The sequence below is a fragment of the Excalfactoria chinensis genome, chromosome 23, assembly GCF_039878825.1.
Source record: "Excalfactoria chinensis isolate bCotChi1 chromosome 23, bCotChi1.hap2, whole genome shotgun sequence".
Lineage (NCBI taxonomy): Eukaryota > Metazoa > Chordata > Aves > Galliformes > Phasianidae > Excalfactoria > Excalfactoria chinensis.
The window spans coordinates 944,022-967,219 of record NC_092847.1 but is presented as its reverse complement, the minus strand read 5'-3'; the positions used below and the strand labels follow the sequence as shown (position 1 = coordinate 967,219).

General features: G+C 58.0%; 1 protein-coding gene across 4 annotated transcripts; it reads right to left on the bottom strand.

Annotated features, from left to right (window-relative positions):
- Nucleotides 1–894: 894 nt before the first annotated feature.
- On the bottom strand, nucleotides 895–14,984 carry SLC6A17 (solute carrier family 6 member 17). 4 transcript variants are annotated; one of them, XM_072356250.1, is made up of 12 exons: nucleotides 14,868–14,984; nucleotides 10,371–10,759; nucleotides 8,761–8,918; nucleotides 8,415–8,541; nucleotides 8,046–8,227; nucleotides 7,560–7,670; nucleotides 6,763–7,004; nucleotides 6,317–6,509; nucleotides 5,815–6,007; nucleotides 5,422–5,581; nucleotides 4,770–4,932; nucleotides 895–4,486 (listed from the first exon to the last, which is right to left on the bottom strand). In XM_072356250.1, exons 2-12 carry the CDS (start codon nucleotides 10,654–10,656, stop codon nucleotides 4,118–4,120), a joined length of 2,184 nt encoding a protein of 727 aa, XP_072212351.1. In that variant the 5' UTR covers nucleotides 10,657–10,759; nucleotides 14,868–14,984; the 3' UTR covers nucleotides 895–4,117. The 4 variants fall into 4 exon arrangements, with proteins under 4 accessions (XP_072212351.1, XP_072212349.1, XP_072212352.1 ...); XM_072356248.1 differs by having other exon boundaries at nucleotides 14,761–14,938; XM_072356251.1 differs by lacking the exon at nucleotides 14,868–14,984 and adding an exon at nucleotides 13,020–13,153.
- Between the last annotated feature and the right edge of the window lie 8,214 nt (nucleotides 14,985–23,198).

The following is a 23,198-nucleotide window of genomic DNA, read 5'->3' as shown; positions in this document are numbered from 1 at the left end:
CTTGGACTGCTCCCATATCTCTGCTGGGAGGGGAAAAGGGGAGAAATCAAAGCTCCCCCCCCACACACACACACAGTGGGGTGGGCTGGGAATGAGGCAGCAGCACAGCAACTAAGGATTAAAGCCTCTTCCTGCACTCAGCACAGCAGCCAGGAGTGGTACTGCAGGGTCTCCCTCCAGCATCACCCCAAGCTTTAAGGGTGGCTGCACTTATGGCCCCATGTACTTCACTGAGGGGTGGCTGTGGGGGAACTGGGAGCATCCCAATCCCTGCTCCCACAGAGCTGCCCTCTGCATCCCATTGTCCCAACCCTCATCCTGCGGGACCTGTGCACCACCCCCTGCACAGCTCCTTTGCTCCCACCCATCCTCCCCTCTTTCAGCTCCCCCCATGCTCTCCAGGGCTGAAGAATCTAAGGGAGCTACAAAGATGGGAAGGAAGAGGCAGCCCTGCTTCCCACTGGGCTCAATACTGAGCCAATAACCAGCAGCTGAAGTCAATGGAGATCCCTGATCCTCCTCCCAGTATCCCCAGTGCTCTGGCTGAGCCACCAGCATGTCAGCAAGGCACAGCAAGAGGAGCAGATGTCTTATGAGCCTGTATAACCCATCCAGCCTGTGTAACCCATCCAGCCTGTGCAGGTTGAGCTGGTCCAGGATGGAAGATCAAGTCCACAGTCCTTCTGGGGCTGCACCCCATGTGAGCTCCAGTGCTGGATGGAGGCACAGAAGGGGCTCAGAGAAGATAAGAGGAGGCAGAAGGACAGACAGAGGCGACAGGACAGGATAGAGGCATCGACATCCACAGGTGCTGGCAGCCCCGGTGCTCCCCACAGCCCCAGAGGGACCCACAGCCCACCCCAAGGAAGGAAACAGAGGCAGAGGAGAGACTTGGTAAGAACAGACTTTTAATTGGACTCCATTACGACCATTACAGGGCTTTCCTCACCTGCTGAGGAGTCCGGCCGGCACGGCACGAGTGGTAAATACACCGGCTATAAGGATACATGGGACGAGTTTCTACCAGATCTGTGCTTTTACCTGTACAAGGAGGGCTTGGCCAGCATTGTGCTTACCCACAACGGAGCAGCCCGTGTGCTGAGGGGGCTCTGCCTGGACTGAGCTGTCCCTGGGGGTCGGCAGAGCCAACAGGATGCCTGCACACCCCGCTCCTGCTGCAGAGAGCTGGGATGGAGGGGTGAGGGAGGCAGCGGGAGCAGCTGGGGTGCAGGGGGTGCTGCTGGGGGGGGGGGGGGGGCAGGAGGGGAAGCCCATCTCCCTAGTGGGGCTCCTGGTCCAGCCCTGCTCTAACAGCGGGATCTGGGCTGGGTAGGAAGGGGAAAGTGAGGTGGGATGGGGTTGGGGAGGGGCAGGAGCATCGGCAGCATCCACCCCTCTTGCTCCGACCGCCCGGAGGGAGACTGGAAAGTGCCTGTGCTCACAGCTATCAGCTATTCCCTGTGCCTCTGCGGGGAGAAAACAAACCCAAAGTGATCGCCAGGGCTAAAAGTCACCGGGGAGCGACCCCAAAAAGGTGCACGGAGGGGGGGGGGGGGAGAACCAGGGGGAAAAGCCCCCCCCTCCCATAGGCTCCCAAAGTGCCCGAATACAGCAGGAAGTGACCCCAAACGCGACACCAACGCGCACACCCCACACAGACAAACACACGCACACAGCGACGACACGGAGCACCTACAGCTTCACACACACCCCCCTCCCCCCCCCCCCCCCCCCCATCCACCGACCCCCTTGTGTCTAACACCGAGCAAACACCACGAGAAATACACAACTTCCACAGGTAAAAAGAAAGGCATCCACCCCCCCATTACCCCCCCATAGCCCCCCTACGGTGGGGGTCTGGGTTTGAGGGAGGGGGGGCACACAGCAACCCACCACGCACGAGAAAGAAGAAGGTATAAATCTGTCCCATATACAGTGAGAATTGATCTGTACAGCACTGGGGGATGAAAATAGGGTCACGGGCCACTCTGTCATTTAACAGCATTTACAGTGACATTTACAGAATAAATATACAATAGAAATAGAGAATCTGTGGGTTATTATTCCATCTCCTCTCTCCGCATATAATATTTTATATATTTATATCTATATATAATATATAGCTTTCTTGTGACCTTCCTATTTGTTTCGCCTCTTCTCGGTGCTTGGGAATGGCAATGGAAGGGGTGGGAAGGGGAATTAATTGTTTCCTCCCCCTCTCCCCCCCATGGCTCGAGGAGCATCACAGCATGGCAGCAGATGGGACCTGGTGAGGTGCCCCGCTCCCCAACTCCATGGGAGCTGCAGTGGGGATCCAGCCCCTGGGCTCAGTCATTGCCACTGGGAAGGTGACACTGGGCAGTGATGGGAAAAACTGGGGGCTGAGGGGGGGGGAATATGGGTTTTGTGCTTCTCCCATTTGCAGGTGATGCAGTGGGATATCTATGTGTCGCTCTATAGGGGCAGGAGGAGAGGAAGGTTAACGTGGATGAGGGCTGGAGAGCAGCTGATCCTCGGGCTGGTGCTTCCCCTGCCATCAGCAAGGTGAGCTGCTTTGGTTCAGTCCCCATCTTTGTTTCTCCCCTGGCTAACGAAGGCCCTGTGCTAATGGGCCAGTATGAGCCATCAGCCTGCAATGAGAAGGAATACAAACACAGGACCCCAAACAACCAGAGATATACAGTGGAGAACCTCCCACCAATGGGCAGGAAAGCAAGGCTAGAGGAGCTCATGAGCAAAAGTATTTGAAATGCCCCCATGTGTGATCTCAGCCCAACAGGACTGAAGTATGGAGCTCACTCAGCTTTTGAGACCACAGAAAGTACCAAGGCAGCAGGTGCTGCTCCCCTGTGCCCATAGGGAAACAAGGAATGGCCACTCCATACTTCACTCCCATAAGAAATGCTTGGATTTGTGTTTGAATCAGGGAAGCTTTCAGTATCAAGGGGAGAAACTCAGAGCTGGGAGACCCCAACCAACCTTCCTCACTCACACAGCTCTGCATCCGCACGCTCCCCAGGCAGCACAAACAGGCACCAAGGAGGGCTCAGCAGCCTGGATGCAGCTGATGGGGATGCTGGGACTCAGTGCTGGCTGCTCAGATATATCCTTCCATCTGCCATCCCCAAAAGCCAGCTCACCTCCCCACAGCCCAGGGCAGTTTCCTGAGAGCCAAAGCAGGGCTGCTATAGGGCCAGATGCCCCACAGCTCCACGTGCCTAAAGAAAGCAGCAAGAGGAGATGACCACCACACCGGGGATGGTGGTGCAGCAGAGCATCCCACATGTGCAGAGCCATCCCAGCAGTGTGCTCCCAGCTCCATCCCCATTGCCCTTCCAAACCTCACATGAAATCCCTCCCTTTGGAGGTGCTGCCCAGCAGAGCTGCCTGCCCACAGACCACACCATCCCAACATCTCAGAGCACATTGATCACACATCACCCCACTGACACCTGGGAACAGCCTGCAGATGCTGTCCCTGTGCTGGTGGTGATGGGACAGCCATCACAGAGCTGTGGTCCCACACATCTCACTCACCATAATTCAACCCCACGCTGTTCCCTGCCAACCCCGACCAAAACATTGTGGCTATCCGAGTGTGTCCACGGCTAGAAAAACTACAGCAGATACAACAACAACAACGATGGCAAACAACGGCAGCACCCTTTTGTGCTATGAACATCGACGGTTAATTGTGCTCGTTGGAATAAGGCCATGGCTCCTCCCAGCTAAAGGACAACAGACGAAGGGCAGAGAGCAGGAGGAAGCATGGCTGGCTTCCCACCTGACGCCAGGTCCTTTTTCCAACCACCAGCTGCTTGAAAAAGAGAGATTCTTTGCTTCGGGTTTCAGCTGCGAGAGGACAACCCTTGGAGAAGCATTGCAGCATCCCTTGCTCCTCCCTTCCCTAAGGTGAGCCCCAGGTCCTGCCCTTCCCCGAGGGCTGTTGGAGGAGTCCTGCCCCTCCCGCAATCCCGATGTCATCCCTAGGAACGGCTGCTTTTGGTTACAACTTAAAGAGGGGTTTCTTCTTTGTTCGTTTTCCCATTGCCTGGACAGCCAGGATCCACTCCCCAACGACCTCTCCTCTCCCAGGGGGTGGTTTGGCTGCCCACCATCACAGTTCGGACTCGGGGGTGCCGGCCGTCAGGTACCCGCTCCCATAGCGTCCATTGGGTGCGCTGCTCATCTCCATAGGGGAGTTGCTGCCAGGACCCAGGTAGGAACGATGTGTGGGCATTGGGGACGGGGTCTCACTTGGCACCTTGCTCAGGATGAAACGCGTCTCGTCGTTGTCTTCCAAGTTGGAGATGTCCTTCATCATCCGGCCCTTCTTGTAGGTGACCGAGAGGGTGTTGGAGCCGTCTGACACCAGGTGGAACTGCCGGAGGATGAAGACCAGAGGCAGAGGGAGGGAAGCCAGGATGATCAGGGAGATGAGGATGGCCATGGCCCAGGTGGGGTAAAAAAGGAACTTCTCCGCAGCCTGAAAAAGAGAGGTTGGTGTCAGGGAGTTGCGATGCACGCCGGGTACAGCACCTGCTAAGTGCTCAGAAGCTCCTGCTGCCTCCTGCCAGCCTTCATCTTATGAAGTTATCAGACAGCAAATTGAAGCAGACAGAAGTGTCAGTGAACCCCAAGGTGACACTTCAGCCCAATCTCCGAGCTAAACTCAAACCTTCTGGGCAGCAGGGACAAAGGATGGCCAAGAGGGTGGGACACGTCCCTGCTGGAGGAAGAAGCAGAGCTGGGATGGGAACCGTGCTCACCTCCTCTCTGATCCATGCACTGTAGCCTGGGGGGCTGACTCCCAGCTGGATGATGCTGGCAGTCATGAGCACGGCCATGCAGATGGGAGAGACGTACTTCCAGGTGTAGTAGTAGAACTGATAGGGCCGAAAACCCAGCATCTCTGTCAGCTCCTGCATGAACCTGCCAAGAGGAAGAGATGGAACCACACTGCTCCCCACCTTCCAGCAAGAAACTCCCTCCCAGGAAGCCCTGCTGCAGGTTAGACTCAACAAAGAGCCTGGAGAAGAGCCCAGCTGAGCTAGGAAAGCATCTCAGTGTCTTTCAAACCTATAGGATGGGTTGGGAACCTCCCAGGGTAAAGGCCACCCGAGCCTCCCTTGCTCTATTCAGCTCCTGACAACAAGAACAAGCACTGAGGAAGTGAGGTGCCCTTCCAGAAACCTCAGACAAAACCATAATGAGAAGCACCAGAGCACCACAACCAAAGCTAGATACCCACTAGCAGGACTTGTTCTGGGTTACACCTAGGGCAGAAACTGCCTTCAGGGTATTTGCTCCATCAGAGCTTGTCTGCTGGGAAAAGAAGTCAGGAAAGAACTGGAAGGTGGGGAGGGGGGGTTAACCAGGAGTTACAGCCAAGATATTCCATTTCTGGTACAAACACCTTACTTCTTAGTGCCATAAATCCAGGCCACGGCGATGTTCTCCAGGATGACCACGACGGTGAGTGGCAACGTGGCTGAATAATCATCAAACATGGTGACAAAATAGTTCCCAGAGCGCTGCACAAAGATCAGGCCCACCATAAAGGCAAAGATGCAGCAACCAACTGCGGGGAGCAAATGGGCACAGTTAATAGAGCACGGATCAGTTGGCATGATGGTGATGTGCCAGTGGTTGAATGATCTTAGAGGCCTTTCCCAACCCTAATGATCCTACGGTCCCAAGGGGAACAAAGGCCTCTGCCATAGGGTCTGATCCCAATACACATCCACATGCGCTCTTCTAGAATGGCAGTGGGGACCCTCCAGCCCCAACCCATGAGGATGCAGAAGCCCTCACCTGTGAACACCTCCTTCCGCACCTTGAAGGTGTCGATGATGGGTGTGGTGATGCCTGACATGGTCCCAATCATGCTGCCCAGCCCCAGGTTTATCAGCATCAAGAAGAACATGACGGACCAAAATGGTGAGGCTGGGAAGTGGGTCATGGCTTCTGTGAAGGCGATGAAGGCCAGGCCGGTTCCTTGCACTGACTATTCATGGGGAAAAGACCAGAAGGATGAAGAAACATGTCAGGCTGTGTGTCTCAGGGCTCTCTTGTCCCACTGAACAACTCATCAAGGAAAGAAAAATCCACTCTAGTACCCAGTGTGGAAGTGGTGATGACCCCATGAGGTTTGCTACACGCAGACCATCCCCACAGCCCAGGAAAGACCACAGGAACTGGGAATTCCCATCCTTGGAGGGTCACTGGACCCTCCTTGCGCCAGGAGCCACACAAACAGAACAGCTCCTACCAGGGACTGCCAACAGACAAGGTTATTGGGAATGCCATGGGGTACCTTGTCAAGCTCATCCTCCAACAGACAAGCATCCAAGCCCAGCTCTTTGAAGTGCCCCTCTTTCACCGTCATGATCACCCTGTACATCTCGTTGTAGTCCTTGGCTGTCAAGTGGGAGAAGTTCACATGGGGTGGGATGAGGTCGTGGCTAAGCACGTTGGTGTTCAGGTACCCCAAGATCTTCTCAGCATTCCTAAGGGAAAGCAGAGCCTGGTCACCCAGAGACATCCCCTTCCATCCAATGCAAGAACCTGGTAGAGCTTAGTGCCCAACCAAAGCCAGATATAAACTGTGCCCTCAGCTACAAGGGGGCACCTCTGGAGATCCAGGTCTTGATCACAAGCAATCTGGATCCACCAAAACACAGCATCACCCAGTCCTTGAGCCACAGCCCCACCAGCACAGGTTTCCCTACCCCCAGATGGACAGAAAGCAAATCCACCTACTCCACCACGCATTTCTCATTCATGATGTTGGCCTTGAAGCCCAGCACGGCGAACACGACCAGGGTGGCCAGGACGGATGTGAAGAAGTTGATAAAGGAGACGAGCGTGGCATCGAAGTGGCAGTTGTTGTCCTGCTTGTTGTAGCTGGAGAAGGCGATGACCCCCCCAAAGCCCAATCCCAGGGCAAAGAACACCTGAGTGGCTGCCTCCCGCCACACCTGGGGGTCCAGCATCTTGTCCAGCTTGTGGAGAGGGGACATAGAAAAAGGAATGAGGGGGTGTGGTGGTGCCAGAGCTGTTCCCATCCTCCAGAGCCTTTGGGATCATTTAACCCCGGACCTCACCCCCTCCCCCCCCCCCTTCCCCTGCAGCAGGGCTGTGTGCCTGCGAGAGCCATTCATTGGGAGATCCTAATTAGTATCTTGTAAGAGACTCGCCAGCTGAGCTGTTTCATCTGCATCTCTTCATCATTAATTAATTAGCCAGTTAATTGCATAAACACCAGCGGAGGTTTTGCTACCAGCCAGCATCATCTCACAGAGCCCCTAAGCCCTTATATAAATGTATTGCTGAGGGCACCCCTCCCCTCGCCCACCCAAAGAGCGATGCCTCAGGCAGCACCTTGGTGACCATCTTATGGCTCAGCAACACCTCTTGTTCCATTTATTGGGACCTTTGAGGCTGACACTCCGGTTTTTGGGGTGGAAACAAGGGAAAAATAGGATTCTGTGAAATGACGTGCACAAAGGTTGAGCAGCCCAGAGGATAAACCCGCTGGGAGTCTGCTGAGCTCTTACCTTGGGGGTGAACATGTGCATGATCCCATCCACCGCCCCACGCAGCAGGAGGCCCCGCACCAAGAAGCAAACCAGCACCACGTAGGGGAAGAGGGAGCTGAAATACATCACCTGGGGCAAGAGGGATGCATGCAGGGTGGGCACCATCTCCTTTACATCAGCCCCGTCCCCATATCCATCCCCAGGACATCACAAACTGGACCCAAACTGCTGTTGCCAAGTGAGCCCTGGGGAAGGACAACTCTGCATCCCCATCACCTCCCAGCACCAATAGTTCCCAACATGGGGCTCCCTCCCAGTGTCCCAGTGATGTGGATGGGGGCTTCCTCCTGGGCATAGGGGATGTGATACCACCCCACTGCCATGGGACAGCAGCCTCCTTGCCCTGTGCTACCCTCTGTGAAACATCTGGCACATCTGGAGATGGGTTCCATCCAAACACCATGGAAAACCAACACATCTGGAGGACGGATTGCTGCTACCCACCTTCCCCGAGGACTGGATGCCTTTGATCATGGCCAAGCCAACCAGACTCCAGGCCACCAGCAGGCAGAGGGTCATCTTCCAGTTGAGTCCCCCACTCTCTGAGATGGAGTTGGAGATGTCCAGAGCCTCCCGGTACCAGAAGTAGGTGGTGGCTGAGCTCCTCTCACATTCAGTCTCCACAACTGAGAACGAATGGGGGTACCAGAGAATGAGGGGTTGGGGAAGAGCCACCCGCTGCCTCCTCTCACTCAATCCACGTCCCCAGGAGACATCCCAGCCTCCAGCGTCCCCAGCCTGCAATAGCTGAAGGCTTTGAGGGTCTTTGGTGTCCCTCAGCCCCGCTTCCCATCGGATTCTCCCATTCCTCACCAGCCATGGAGCCATTCTTGACAATGGGGCACTCGCTCCAGGGAAGAGGGTACTGGAAGGACTTGAAGAAGTAAAAGATGCTCCATCCGATGATGACGTTGTAATAGAGACCAACAAAAAAGCAGACCTGGGTTGTGGGGGGAAGGAGGACAAAGCGTGAAGCAGTGAGGGCAGGAATCCAGAAACATGGATGGGCTCATTCCCAAACCAGCCCTAAACCCACAGATGGAGCTGAAAACTCCACTCAACCTTCCAATCAGCCACGCTGGGCTCAGTGAGGTTTGCCCCAGGCCATCCCCCCATCTACAGCCTGCAGAGCATCCCATGCAACCCACTGCATGCTCACCAGGCAGCTGGCATAGCCGATGCCACCGAGGCGAGGACAGATGTAATTCCAGACACCAATGCTGCCCCGTCGGATCCGCTGCCCCACTGCCAGCTCCAGGAAGAACAGCGGGAGCCCAATGATGATGAGCAGGACCAGGTATGGGACCAGGTAGGCACCTGGTAGGGATACAAAGCTTGTCATGGAGCCGTCTGCCTGCTCTTATAACCCAACGAGAGACAGGCTGTGTCTGGTACATCACTTTGTTTGCAATAGAAAACACACGTGGGTGACAGGGAGCCCTGCAGCATCCCCAGGCAGTGTGGGTATGTGCAGGATATACAGAGTCTCTGCTCGGGGGTAAAACAGCTCGGAACATAAAGGCGGTTAATCTCCACTTAATTGGGGAGACCAGAGAGGAATTAGCAGTTCATGAAGCATAACCAAATGGCCGTAAAAGATGCAATGACTCACGCTGCAGCGCCCAGCTGATGAATGGCTGCAGCCTCTGCCAGGGGCTGCCGGATGGTGTTGGGAGCACGTGGCTGCAGAGCTGGGATTTACAGCCCTGTGACAGCCAGCAGCACTAGGGCAGGGATGGATGGGGCTGGGGATGTGTTTGGAGCAGAGGTGAGGAGGTTCCTTAAGAGGTTCATTAAGGAGGAGGAAAAACGGAGATACGGTGTGCAGCTGGACACTGGTGTCACTGGGAACACCCACGAGCTTCTCAACCCTGCAACAGCCTCAGGGGCATCACGATCTCCAGATGACGAGACAGATGGATCCGTTTGGATGCAAACTTGTCCAATCTTAGAGATTTTCCCCCCACCAACCTCTGGGAGGGCAGCCACCAGCTCATGCCTGTGACTCATCACCAGCACATGCAGCTCCCAGCACACCAAGTGCAGGGAGTTTGGCTCAGGTTTGGCTCAGGCCCATCTCACTGCCAGCACGAGGCTGTTCTCCCTTCCCTCCCCCCCCCCAAGCAGATGGGAGCAGAAAGGAAGCAGCCATCCCCCCCTGCACTGAGCAGCTTATTGCTGTGCCAGTCAGATCCCAGCTCCGTGCCTCAGTTTCTCCATCTGTGCAATAGAAGGTGGCTCATAACCTGGCAACCTGCTGCAGGAAGCTGTCATACAGCAGCAAGGGGCTTCTTACAGCATCAGCTCATCCCACAACGTGCCCCTTTGTGCCCTTGCATACAAGGGGTGAGATAGATGAGTGTGTGTGAAGGGGGGGATGTCAAGCCCAACTTGACCCCACTACAGTGAGTCTTGTGGCTGCTGAGGGTTCAGATCTGTTATATGGGGAAATGAGGTAGGCCTGGCACCTGACCTGCCCAGAGCTGGATCCTGATCCCATCTAACTGGCATGGGCAGGAAGTCACAGATGCAGAGAGCTCCCTACCAACAGAATCAGGGCTCCATTGCAGCCCTGAACGTACCAGTGGGATCTGCCTTGTTCTCAGGGTGGGCAGATGAGCATCCTTTAAGAAGACGTTCCTGCAGCTCTGCACCGCAGCACGGCCAGCAGCTCCCAGCTGCCCCTCACCTCCCAAACCACCCCCTCTGCTCCCTCCACCCCCAGCATTCAGATCAGCCCACAAACAGCCCCAGAGCCCCATCTCTCACCTCCTCCATTCTTTTGGCACAGGTAAGGGAAGCGCCAGACATTTCCCAGCCCCACAGAGTAGCCAATCTGAGCCAGGATGTATTGCAGCTTGCTGTTCCACGCCGGCCTGTTTTCTGCTTCCAGCTCCTCCTCCCCATCCTTCTGCTTGTCCCAAGCCTCTCCTGTCACATTGAGGACGCTGCGTTTATAGTCCACGGGCTCCTCATGAGCCAGCAGGTCGGCCACCGACTCGGTGACATGCTCACTGCTGTGCTCCCTCTGCGTCACTTTGCTGTTCTTCGGCATCAGGACGGCTCCGTGCCACCCCCAAGGCTGGGATGGGGTGAGAGGAGAAGAGGAACGTCCCGTGTGAGCTGCTCGGGGCTCACCTCCTCGTCATCAGCAAGACCTGTGTGGGAAGGGGTCAGCAGCATGGGGGGGGGACAGGTCTCCATCACCCCCCCCCCCTCATGCTCTGGGTATATTCTTTAGGGATGCTAAGTGGGAGCAGCCCTATGCTGCTTCCTCAGGGGGGCTCAAAAGCACTCAGGTGACAGTGACAAACACCAGGGCTCTCCATCCTCTTTGGACGTTATCAGGCACAAGGTGGGTGAGAGCCAGCAGTTCAATCACCGCAGGCAGCTCTATGGCAGATAACATCTGCAAAACAGCCACGGTGACACAAAGCCATCCATCATCCCAACCCTGCTGCCTTCCCAGCCCTGGCCTGGGAACCCAAGCCATAGGATCCATGCAGTCTGAGCGGTGACACCAGTGAGCCTTGGCCATACTGGGAGAACTGGGGCCAGAGTAGCTCACGGCCCAGCTGGAGGACAACCATAGGAAACCCCAAGTCATGGAAAAATGACTCTCCCCAAGGGCTGTGCTTACTTCTGTCTTCCATCCTCACCTTCCAGGGACACCACAGTGACCACCAGTCCCTAGAGGACCAATGGGGCCATGCCCAGGATCCCAGCCTGCCCCAAGCTGGTGAGCAGGAAAAAGGCCCCTGTGTTTCTCCTGAGCTTCTCCCTTTACACATCAATCCCAGCCCTGAGCACAGCTCACAACCCTGGCCTGTTCCAAAGCACGGAGCTCAGCCAGGCAGCCCTTCCCATTCCCAAGCAGCCATCCCGGTGCTGGAGGGAAGCAAAGCAGCAGGACAGCCGGCCCTCCTTTCCTTCACCTCGCTGCTTCCTCACACCAAAGAAAGTTCCCCATGTGCCAGGTCCTATTCCTAATAGAAAAGCTATTTTCAGCCAAAAGCTGCATCCGTTGCCAAGCAACCGCATCGGCTCCCAGCCTTGGCTGGATCAGGCTCCTCCAGAATGATTCCTTCAAGCCTTGTCCAGCAGTCTTTCATTTCCTAACGAGGACCATTCACAGCTCGACAGCAGCAATTACCAGCTCAGGGCTGCCCACAGGCAGAGTATCCCCAGCATGGAGGGGGTGGGAGGAGGGGGGGGTTGTCCCGAGGCAGGAAATCACAGAGATTCCCATCGAGTTTGGATCAGGCTTTGCAAGAGATGAGCGGATTTGGAGGTGAAAGTGGGGGCAGGAAACACAGGAAAGAGCAGCACTGCCCCGGGGATAACCCACCTCCCCACACTCCTGCCACGGTTATTGCACTTGCTTACTCAGGGAGGTGACTGGGGGGGGCTGAAACCCATCAGTAGCGATGGAGCTCAGGGCACAGGGCAGCTCTCTCCTCTCCCATGGGCAGAGCAGTGCCTGCATCCAAATCTTGCACTTTATGCTCCATTTGGGGGCGACAAAAAAGGCCAGGCTGGGATGCGATGAGTTCAAAATAACCTTCAGATTCAAGCCGTGGTGTCTCAGCACCAGCACAGCGCCCTGCTCAGCTCCACCAAGGTCACAGAGCAGGGAAGGAGAGCGATGGATCCAGGGCACAGATGGATGCCAGGGAAGGAAAAAGGCTGAGGGATCTGAACGTCCCCATCCTGGGATACCACCTCGAGGGCTGAGCTTTATGCTGCAGGCGGGGAGGGGACACAACCAAGGTCACACACGGACCTGGAGAGCTTGCAGAGAGGTGGGGGCAAAGAGCAGGCACCTCTGCCACCTCCCCCTTGTGCTCTGCAAGGCCGAGCAGCGAAGCCACCAGGAGGGCAATGGGGGACCCTGCTGGGAGCAGCATTGCTCTGCATCACAGAGCCATTCAGCCCCAGGAAATCAAAGGCAGGATGCTCAGAGCAGCGCCCCGACTGCATAGCAGAGCCCCGAGGAGGCACTTCTGCCCCACAGATAAGCAGCTCGGCTCTGACCCACAGCCAAGCAAAGCTCCCATAGCGCACAGAGCTGCCTCCATCTTAACGCTGCTCCTCACTCACAACACCAGGAGACTCAGAGCTCCCGTCCAGCTCTTCCTCACCCTCCTCATCCTCTCCGGCTCCACGGGGAAGGCTTTTTGCCATCTGAGCTCACTGGGGTCTCTCCCTTTCTTTAAACGATCCCTGCTAATTAACGCCAGGCTCTGACACCCCACAGAGGTGACACACGGTGACTCACTGGCAGCAGCCCCACATCACGGGGTCCCCCCTCTTGCCCCCCGCACTCACACAGCATGAGGGGAACACGAAGCCAAGGGACAGCAGGGCAGGCCGAGGGGAAGTCACCGCATAGAGACGTGCTGGACTTCGGGCTCCCACCTTTGCAAGCAGTTTGCGTGTAGCTCCGCGGTGCTCAGCCGGCATTCATTGCAGAGGGGGGGGGGATGCTCAGAGCTGCGCTCCTCATTCAGGCTCGTTTTAGCGTCGTGACACAGGAGCCGTTCGCATTCGGGGATGAATCAGAGCTGCCTCCGCTTCTGCCTTACACCACCCGCAGCGTCCAGGTGGTATAAATAGCCCCCGGCCCCCTACGGGCCAGCAGAGGTGCGGCTACGGCAGCCCCAGCGCCGTTTGCCACCTGCTCCACCCGCGAGGTGGGCGCAATTCGCGCAGCCCCAGCTCTGCTGTCGTACCATTGAAGGGTTTAAGAGCGGATTTTCATCAATGGGTTCCGGAGAAACCCACAGAAAGGGCAGTTTTGCGGATGGGTCACGAGGCAGTCACAGCAGCCCCGGAGGAGGGGAACCTCGGCGCCGTCTGAAGCGTAGGAGCCCATTGATGCTCCGCACTCCGTTTCCCTTCACGTCTCATTTAGGATGGCGAAGACATCCATCATCTGCAGCAGTGTGACACGGCTCGGAGCAGCCGTCACATCACGTGGCTCCTTCGGGCTGCTCACGGGGTGAGCCCTTCCCCCCCCCCATCCCCATCCCCACCCCCCCCCCAGCTGGAGCTGCTGCCCCACCGAACCGAGCTGCTGCCCCACACTGTCCACGCACCCCACGCAAGCTCTCGCTTTCCTCCGCTGTGGTTCACAAAACACCCGTGTTCCTAAACAAACCAACCCCAAACACAACCCAGGACGTTCCACCTCGGCACCAACCCGACTCCATCGCATCCTGGTGACCCCCAACGGCTCTCGCATCGCTTCCCATTCCAACCAAACCCTTTTCTCCCTCTCGGTGTCACCCTGACCGCCTCCGATTCCACCTGGAGGACGGACAGACCCACATTTTATTGCCCTTCCTGCCCCAATCCCGACACCTCCGGGGCAGATGCTGGTGCCGAACTGCACTCCCTGCCTGGAATAGCTCAACTCCTTGTTCCTCTCGAGCCCTGAAATAGTTGCATCAGCTCACAGTGGATCCCAACCTCAGGCGCCTCTGACGCCAGACAGGAGCTGAGAAGCGGAACGATTTCACCTTCTGGGCACTTTGTAAAGAGCTGGGAGAGGTTTGGGGTTTATTTTTGCTTCCAGCCCCACATCTCCGGAGTGACGCAAATCAGCCCCGAAGCGATGCAAAGCTGCACCTGGCCAAGATGTCAGCCCCAAACACACACCTCCAGTGCAAGAAATACACCGATGGGAGCAAGGGCTCCTCATGCCAGACCCAAAACTGCATGAAATCGAAACCTCGACCCGCATTTTACAGCCTCAAAACGAAGCCGGCTGCATTGCGAGGGGAGAATTCAATAGAAAAAGGGAAAACAAAAAAAAAACCCTTCACTTCGGGGGCCGGGTGTGAAATATTCATGGCAGCTGAACGCTTTCTCCTCTCCCAATGTTACTGTCAAGGTCAGTCTGGAGGCCCTGTTTATTCCCTGGGTGGGGATGAGCCCCTAACCAAGCCCCACCATTACCTCAGCTCTCCCATAAGGGGGGTCCTTAAAGCCTTTCGCTGATCGTCCCCCCCCAGCCCTCAGTGCCAGAGCCGCACCCGCAGCCCCCCAAGCAGCTTTCCCAACCCCCCACCCCCCAAAATAAAACCCAACCAAAAAAGGATCCGATGGATGGGGAGGGGGAAGCAAAGTGGGGAGGAGGGGGGGGGAGCAACCTTACCTCTGCGCTGCGGGTGGAACGGAGCGGATCGCCGGGAGGAACGGACCAGATTCACACACACACACACCCCCCCCTTCGCACCCCCGGGCGGCGGCGGAGCCGGGTACCTGCGGGGCCACCGGGGAAACCGCCGCCGCCGGTACCGCCGGTCCTGCCGGTACCTCCTCTGCCTCCGCGGTGACGCTGCGCGGCCGCCGCCTGTCTTTTCCAACCCCCCCCCCCCCCTCCCCAACCCCCCTTTCTGCTCCGCGGATGCGCGTTGGATTCGGCGCTGCGCCCGAGGGGAGGCAACTCCTCTCTCCGCTCCCGAATAATTAAAGATCTCTGTATATATTTCAATGCCCCCCCCCCAACCACACACGTTAAAATAAATAAATAACAGCCGACACGCAGCCCCTGACGCAGGCTTGAGTCATCGGCACGGCTGCACGTCAACGCTGGGGAGGCAGCTTTCCCCCCCCCCCTCCCCCTTACAACCCCCCTCCGGGTTCTCCGATGGGGCCTTTGTATTAAAAGTAATAGAATAAAAGAGAAGGGGCGGGTTTCCTTCTGCCCACCTTGAGGTCCGTACGAGAGGCCCCAACAGCGCCCTCCCACCCCCGTTCTGCCTTTCCAGGTGGGATTCCGTGGTCTCTTTGCCTCCCGAAGGGGGGATTTGGTGCTTTGGAGCCATGGAGAAGCACCGTGTGTTTTATTAGGAGGAAAGCAGAAAGATACGGACGCGGCCGCCTCTGCGGGGCACGCAAACATCACACCCAGCTTCCGTCGTAGGTTTAATTAACCGCAACCACTTTAAGCTGCTTTTGATGCTGCGGGGAGTCGAGCAGAAAGCTCAGCACACCTGCAGGGATCGGCCCTGCCTTTGGGAAGCACCTAATTGGGTTCGCCAGGAAAGCCGGAGCCTGCAGGGCTGATTTATTGATGGGGAAGTGGGGATTTTTAAAGGGGTTCGTTGTCGGTTCAGCGCCTGATGCTCAGCAGCGCAGCTTCTCCAGCCGACACATGGATGGTGCAGGGGGCACTGGTACCCGTACCCAGCTCCTGGTTCCCCCAGCAGGAGGAAAAACACCTTTGGAAGAGGAATCCTATGGAGGATTCAGACCCAGTGCCCCAAGGCGCAGAGCTCCAGCCCCCATTGCCTGCTCAGCTCCCCAACCCCGGGGCCGTTTTCCTTCGCAGCCCCCCCCCCCCCACCTTCCCGCAGCTCACTCAGCCCTGTACTTTTCCGCCGGCAGAGCGGGGAGCAGCCTGGATTAAAGCACAGAGAGCGTGCGGATGAGTAATGCCTCCCCTGGAGGAGCAGTGCCCCGCAGAGCCGGCGGAGGGCTCATCCCGTGCTCCGAGAGCATCGCGTTCCCAGCAGCATCGGGGCAGCAGCCTATAAATATCCGCCCGCATCCAGCGCTGCTCTCATCTGACCCCGATCCCCGCGTTTTCGGCTGCCATCTGTCACCATGGCGATGGCATCGCGGGGGCCACCAACCCCTCCATCCTCCATCCCCCCCCTTCAGTCATCCGAGGTTCCCAGCGCTCAGGGAGGCGCTGAAAGGATGGCAAATAACGGATGGAAGGGAAAACACAGGGAGGTTGAATGGGAGCGGGGGACGCTGAGGGGATGCAGGTGCCGTATCTCACCTGCGGAGCAGTGCAGGCAGAGAGGTGTGGGGAGCACAAGGGTGAGAGACCCCCCCCCCCAGGTGCAGACTGAGCACTGCAGGGATGCTGCCAGCAAGGGGAGATGCCTTTGCCCACAGCAATGTGAGCAGAGGGGACTAAACAGCGCGAGGAAGCGTAGTGAGGAAGATGGTTTTTCCACCTAAGCTGTCGTGCCGACCTACATTCAAGTGATAATAATCTAAGGGGATAATGCCCTCTGCTTTCTAAATATGTATTTCCCTGCAAAGCCGTGGGCTGTCGTGGCTCATCCACGGCCCGGAGCTGCAAGCACAGAGAGAAGGGATGGAGCCTGTGGGAGCACGGGTCTGAAGGGGCGCTGCCCCTCCGTGCTCCCAGCTCAGCCCTTAGCCCTGCAGGTTGTCCCAGAGTTGGGCTGATTGATTTCGGGCCGTCTGAAGAATATATATATCCCAAAAGTTGGAGAGGGGGGAGGCAATAATCCACAGAAGAAAACGGCTCTGATTCACTCAGCCCCGAGGGATGAGCATGCAGGGAAGAAAGGGGACCCTGCACAATGGAAGGAGAAATAATAAACACCAGCAAAGGCACGGGAATGAGAACCACGTCTCACTGCCTCTGGGCGAGGGCTCCGAGCAGCGGGACGACGGGCTTGAAAGAGCTGCTGCTCCCGTCTTCTGGTCTTAATTTGCTTTGCATGCTGAGCTGCCATCGGATCCGATGCACCCAGGGTTGTGTTGTGCAATGGGAAGGAGCTGGAGGCAGTGGGGCTGCGTTTCCCATCCCCTCAATGTGAGGGGGTTTGGGCCTAGGGGGGGCTCGGGTGTCAGGCTGTGGATCGGGGCTTGGAGTGATCCCAGCTGGGGCTGGGGGCTCCCCCTGGAGCTCTGCTTACCCACTTACCCCCACACACACCCAGCTCTGTGTCCCTGAGGGGTTTGCAGTGGGGCAGCCCCACACATGGGTGTCCATCACTCAGACACAGACCCAGATCCCGCCCGGGGGGTGTGGGACGGCTTCAACAGCTCCTGCAGTTCCCGACTCCGTGGGATCCTCCATCATTTTGTCCTTGGAAATGAAAACAAATCCCTTCAAAGGGCCTCAGAGCTGCCGGCAATGAAGCATGTTCCTGGGGGAGCACAGACCCCGTGGCTGGTTCCTCGGAGGGGGATGTGCCCCCGAATCCCAAAGGATGCTGCTGCGGGAGAACACAGCCCAGCAGGGAGAGCCTTTATCCCACAGTGCCTCACACTGCAAAAATTAGGACGTGGCTCATTCCTCCTATTGCTCATCTCAGCCTGCCAGGCTCCGAGAGCCCAAACCAGCACGGTCTGCACCCGCTGGAGGGGGGAAAGCATCGCCCTGCCCCGACACCGCCCAGCTGAGCCCCATCCCCATCTCCCCCCCCCCTCGATGGACAAACAACCCCAGCAGCTTGGCAGGCGGCGCTCAGCTAACGAGCGGCAGCCCGGTGCCACCCAGCCGGTCCCCACCAGCAGCAGCTGTCATCAGAAGTGACACCCGGGAGCCGCACGGGGACACGACGCGGAGGTTGATGGGGAGCAGCTGGGAACGAGCAGACCGCCCGCAGCCCCACCGCCGCCCCTCCATGCCGACCCCAGCCTGGCACAGCCAACCCCCCCACCCCGCCGGGCACGGTGGGAGCCGGGCAGAGGGGAAAGCAGATCACCCACCGCGAGGCTGCAGTGTGATTTTGCCCCCGTGGGTGGTGACAACACGCAGGTTGAGATGCCCGGCACTCGGCACATCATTGGCAACAAAGGGCGCCGGGGGAGGGCAGAGATGGGGCTGCTCAGGGGGATGCTGGCTGCTCCCCTACCCCCATAAAACCCCACTGTGAGCCAGACCTTCATCCCCTCCATCTCCAACCAGCAGAGCCTCCGTCCCCCTCTCAGCCTGGGCAACATCAGCGGCAGGATGCGGCCACCTGGGGTAGGAAGGAGGAGGAGGAGGAGGAGGAGAAGGAGGAGGGCCGGGGCAGCGCGGCCGTGTTCTAATCCAGCAGCTGTGGAGCGCCGGGCAGCAGCGCAGTGAGCCCCGCAGAGCTCTGTGCTCGCACATCGCGTCCCAGAAACCTCCCGTCTCCATCTCCGGCGACGTTCACCATCTGAGCCCGCAGAGCAGCGCAGGCCGAGCACCAGACCCGCCCCCCCCCTCCCCCATCCCCCCCCTCCGGCTATTTTTACCTGCAGTTCTGTCTTAGCGCAGCCCATGGGTTTATGGAGCTCGGTGCATCCAAGGGGAGCACGAGGTCGGAGCATCCCAGCATCACCCTCTGTGACCCACCAGAACTCCTTCCCTCACCCCGTATATATTCAGATTTACCCCATTGAGACCCACCCCCCCCCCCCATGACCCCAAATGGGAATGACTGCATCTCACCCAACGGGACACCTCAGAGCCCAGCCGAGATGGACATCAGAGGGACCCTATAAGCAGGGCAGCCTGGAGGACTTAAGAAGCCAAGAATCCCCCATTACAACATCCCGCATGGAAACAATCATCCCCGGGAAGACAAGCAGGTTTGGATCAGGTTCCCCCCCCCTCTTCCTCTCCTCATGCCCCAAAACCCCCCGACCCCCCATGAGCAGCGTTTTGTTGTGTTTTAAGGGCACAGCTGACTCCAAGGTATATGAAACACTGCTGGAGAGATGGGGCTGGATGCCACCCCACGCCCCTGCTGCGCTCCCACCCACTCAGTGAGCCGGCCCCTCTATAGCTGGCACACACAAAGGCATCTTCACCCCATTAACCCCCCGGGGATCAATTCTTCCCTCCCATCCATCATTAGAACAGGGCTGGTTGTGCTCCAGCAGGGCCGGGAGGAGGAAGCAGGATGGGGAGAGCTTCCAGGAGGGCATTTGCTCTCAGATAGGATTGAGCTGTGTGGGTGCAGCACTGGGCTGCTATCGGTGCCTCCAGGAGCATAACTTCAGCCTGGACACCACCTCAAGCCCAGCAGCTCAGCCTCCATGCTGAGCACACCCAGCCCACTGCCTTCCAGCCCCCATCCCATCCCCATCCCCATCCCATCCCCATCCCATCCCCATCCCCATCCCATCCCCATCCCCATCCCATCCCCATCCCATCCCCATCCCATCCCCATCCCATCCCCATCCCATCCCCATCCCATCCCCATCCCATCCCCATCCCCATCCCATCCCCATCCCATCCCCATCCCATCCCCATCCCATCCCCATCCCAGCTGTCAGCAGGCGGTTCCACTGCCAAGACAGCAGCTCTGCATTGTCCGGGTCAGAGCTGAACGCTGCCACCCGAGGGGAGTGTTGGATGCACAACAAAGTTGGCATTGCCAAAGAGACCCCAGGGAGGAGAGGGGGGGGGAGACAAACAAACAGTGAAATCAGCCCCCTCCCCCCGATATAACAGTTCATCTTCTTGAGCTGGGATGGCTGCCACTGTCCCCACTGTGGGACCGTGGAGGAATGTGGCCATGTGGGGGTCCCTGGGGGGGGATACGGGGGGTGGTTGTGTCTGGGATGGGGGTGACATGGGGACTGCGGAGCCTTTCGAGGCACATTCCCATCAGATGGGGGTGCCCAGCTTTTTACAGCCCCCCCCCCCCAGAAGAGCTGAAGCTGAAGCCTCAGGGCACAGACTGCAGCAGGGATGGGAACAATTGGCAAAAGCCCCAGGTTTTGGGGGGGGTCCCCAAACCACAGGCTCTATTCCAACTCCTATTGGGGGCACCCTATGTGTCCAGTCCCTCTCCCCCTTCAATACCTCCATCTCCACAGGAAGATGAGAGCTCTCCTCTTGTGATGGGCAGATAAGGGTTGGGTTTGCTGCCCAGAAATGGGGGGCGCAGGGGGGGTTGGATGCAGGTTTGCAGCACTGGGAAGCTCTCAAGGGAAAGCCAGTAACAAGAAGAACAAGAGGAGCAGAGAGGGAGGCAGCAGGGAGATGGAGAGATGGGGAGATGTGCCAACCATCTGCTGCGCTCCTTTCTGCTCCAGTGTAGGAGCTGCCACCAACAGGAGCTGATCCCCCCCCCCTGCAAGGACAGGATGGGACCCAGATCAGGAGAGGTGGGGAGGTGACAACACAGGACCTCCTGCCCTCTCCCACCTGAACCCCTTCAGCTCCCCATGGGGGTCTATGTGCCTTATAAGGGGTGACCTCAGACAACAAGAGATCCACAAAACCTGGGCCTTACTGAAAACTAAGGAGAAGAACCAAAGCTGAGCACCCCAATGAGAGCCCAAAGCTTGGGCTGCTCCATTGGGGGAGGTAATGGGTTGAGGGCAGCAGAGGGGATTTGAGGAAATTGGGAGGATCCATTGGAAGCTATCGCTCACCAAGCAGCTTACAGCAATCAGCTTAGGGCACTAACGAGGGAAAGCAGCTGCTGAAGGAAGGCAGAGCTTTAATCTTACAGCAGATCTCTGCCCCTGTCCGTCCCCCATCCCTGTATGGACCACAACCAATACAGGCAGCCCTGGGCTGGGGGTGTGGATTAGAACCGCAGGGAGCTTTGGGGCCGGGGGGGGGCTCTTTGTGACCCTGCATAGGGTCGGTAGGAAACACTGCAGTGGGTGAGGAGGGGGCTCACAAATAGGGCTGTGGATGAAAGGAAAGGATGGGAACGACCCCAGGGCAGGAATTCGGGCATGAAAAGGGCGATTGGGAAGAGTGAGAGCAGAACGCAGCCGAGCCAGAGTCCCACAGACGGAACCAGCCCTCTTCCTATCTCGTTTCACCAGGTAATTGCCTCTTCCAATTACACAATTAGCGCGAGCCGAGGTAATTACAGGACGGAGGCGTGTAACCGCACAGCGGCTGCTGTAACACGGGAGAGGGACGGATGGAGGTGGGGAAATCACCTCCGAAAAGGGGAAACGGGGACAGCGCAGGGTGAGCGATGCGAGTGATGGAGCCGGGCACCGCCAGCGCTTCGTTATCCTGCTGTGTTAATCATTCTAATGCTCACAGGTCGGCTGGCTGCTGCTTCCTCCCCTCCAACACGTCTCTGTTCACAGTGTTCCTCTGCCGGGTCAGAGCTGTGTTATGGTCACCCAGAGGGAGACACTCATGGGATGGAAGACGTTCATTGTGGCCAAAGCACTGAACGGCGTGTGCTGATGAGGCGCATTGATGCTCCAGAAGGTTGTGCTGTTCCCAAAGCAGCCACCCTGCCCCAGAGATCCTCAAAGCCGCAGCGCAGCGCATTCACCCTGCAGGCAGCTGGGGCTGGAAAACCCATTTCCCTTTCATTTCTCCCCAGTTTTCTTCCAGGCAGGAGCCAGCTGGGATGCTGCAGAGGGGGGGGGGGGGGGAAGACAGAAGGCTAAACCACATCCTTGCAGCAAAAGGCATCACAGAGAGGGATGGCAGGAGCTGCTGCAGCCCCAAATTCGGCCATCCTTCCCATCCCACCCCATCCCACCCCATCCCACCCCATCCCATCCCATCCCATCCCATCCCACCCCATCCCATCCCATCCCATCCCATCCCATCCTTCTGGGGTCCCGGTGCCGGCGATCCCGTGTCACTAGGGGGCAGCGGAGCGTCTCTGCGCTGCTCCGAGACCCCCCAACCCCGGGGGGCGGCCCCCATCGTCCCCATCGCAGCCGCTGTCCCGACGCTCCCATTGGGATGAGCGGAGGATCGCAACGCAGCCACCGTGCGCCGGCGTTGCCCTGGATACGGCCCGTTTCTTGGCCGTAGACCGTATTTGGGTGGGAAAAGGAAGATTTGGGCTGCTTGGCTGGGTTTGCTCCTGAATCAGCCCCAGCACTGCGCTCACGTGCGCTGCCCACGTTTCCAAGCCCGGCTATGGGAACGGTGCAACCGACCTGTGTGCATTAAATCAGTGGTGGGCAGAGCAACCCGTGCGCCCTCGAAGCTCGGCGGTGTCCCTGCTGGGATGAATGGAAGGGATTCAAGCCATGAGGTGTCACCTCCTCTATGGGGTCGGTGTGTCACAGGGGCTGGATGGAAGGAGCCAGAGGGATTTCTGTAGGGCACACAGGCAGGAATAGGGGAAGCCCCCCCCCCCCCCCTCTCTGTGCAGACAGCCCCGTTAACAGCCATGACTGCTCCACATGCAGAGGAAATGGTGAACGAGCTCCGAGCTCGGGGTGAGGGCAATGGGTTCAGTTCCCTGAGCTCCAGGTGGGCCCCATTAACACCATTCCTGGGGATGGGGCAGCATCAGTCCCTGCGCCTCCAGGAGCCGCATCCTGCTGAGCTCTGTGCCCTGCTCTGCCCCGCACTGCGCCCCACAGCTCCTCCCCTGCCCCTGTTCTCCTGGCCCAGTTCTGCTGCTTCACTGCATGAGGAACGTGGGGGTGAGACCTCGTGCTAATCATTCCCATGGCCCTGTCCCATTAAACTTTCACTTCCCCCCCCCCCCCCCCCCCATTACCTGCCATTCTCCAAACCCCACTGAGCACAGAGCATCCTCTCCGCAGCTTCAGGGCCCCTCTTAGCAGGAGAAAGAAGGGGCTGATCCCAAAGGTTTCTTCCTCCCCGAGCACTGTGAGCTCAGAGGTTTAATGTGAAAATGCTGTGGGTTATTTCAGGAGTGGGAGGAAGACATCTTTTACTCCAATTTGGCAGGGGTCGCCTGCACTTATTGCTCTGAGCCTCCCCCCCCTGCTGCTCCCAAGGCTTTGAACAGGCTCAGACCCCATTAGTGGGGTTAACCGACAGCAGGGAAACGTAGCTTTAATATCAGAGGAAGTGAATGGGAACCTGCTGGTGTTTGGGTCCGGGTTCTGCAGGGTGCTCAGGCCCCCCAGTATGTGGGTCTGGTGGTG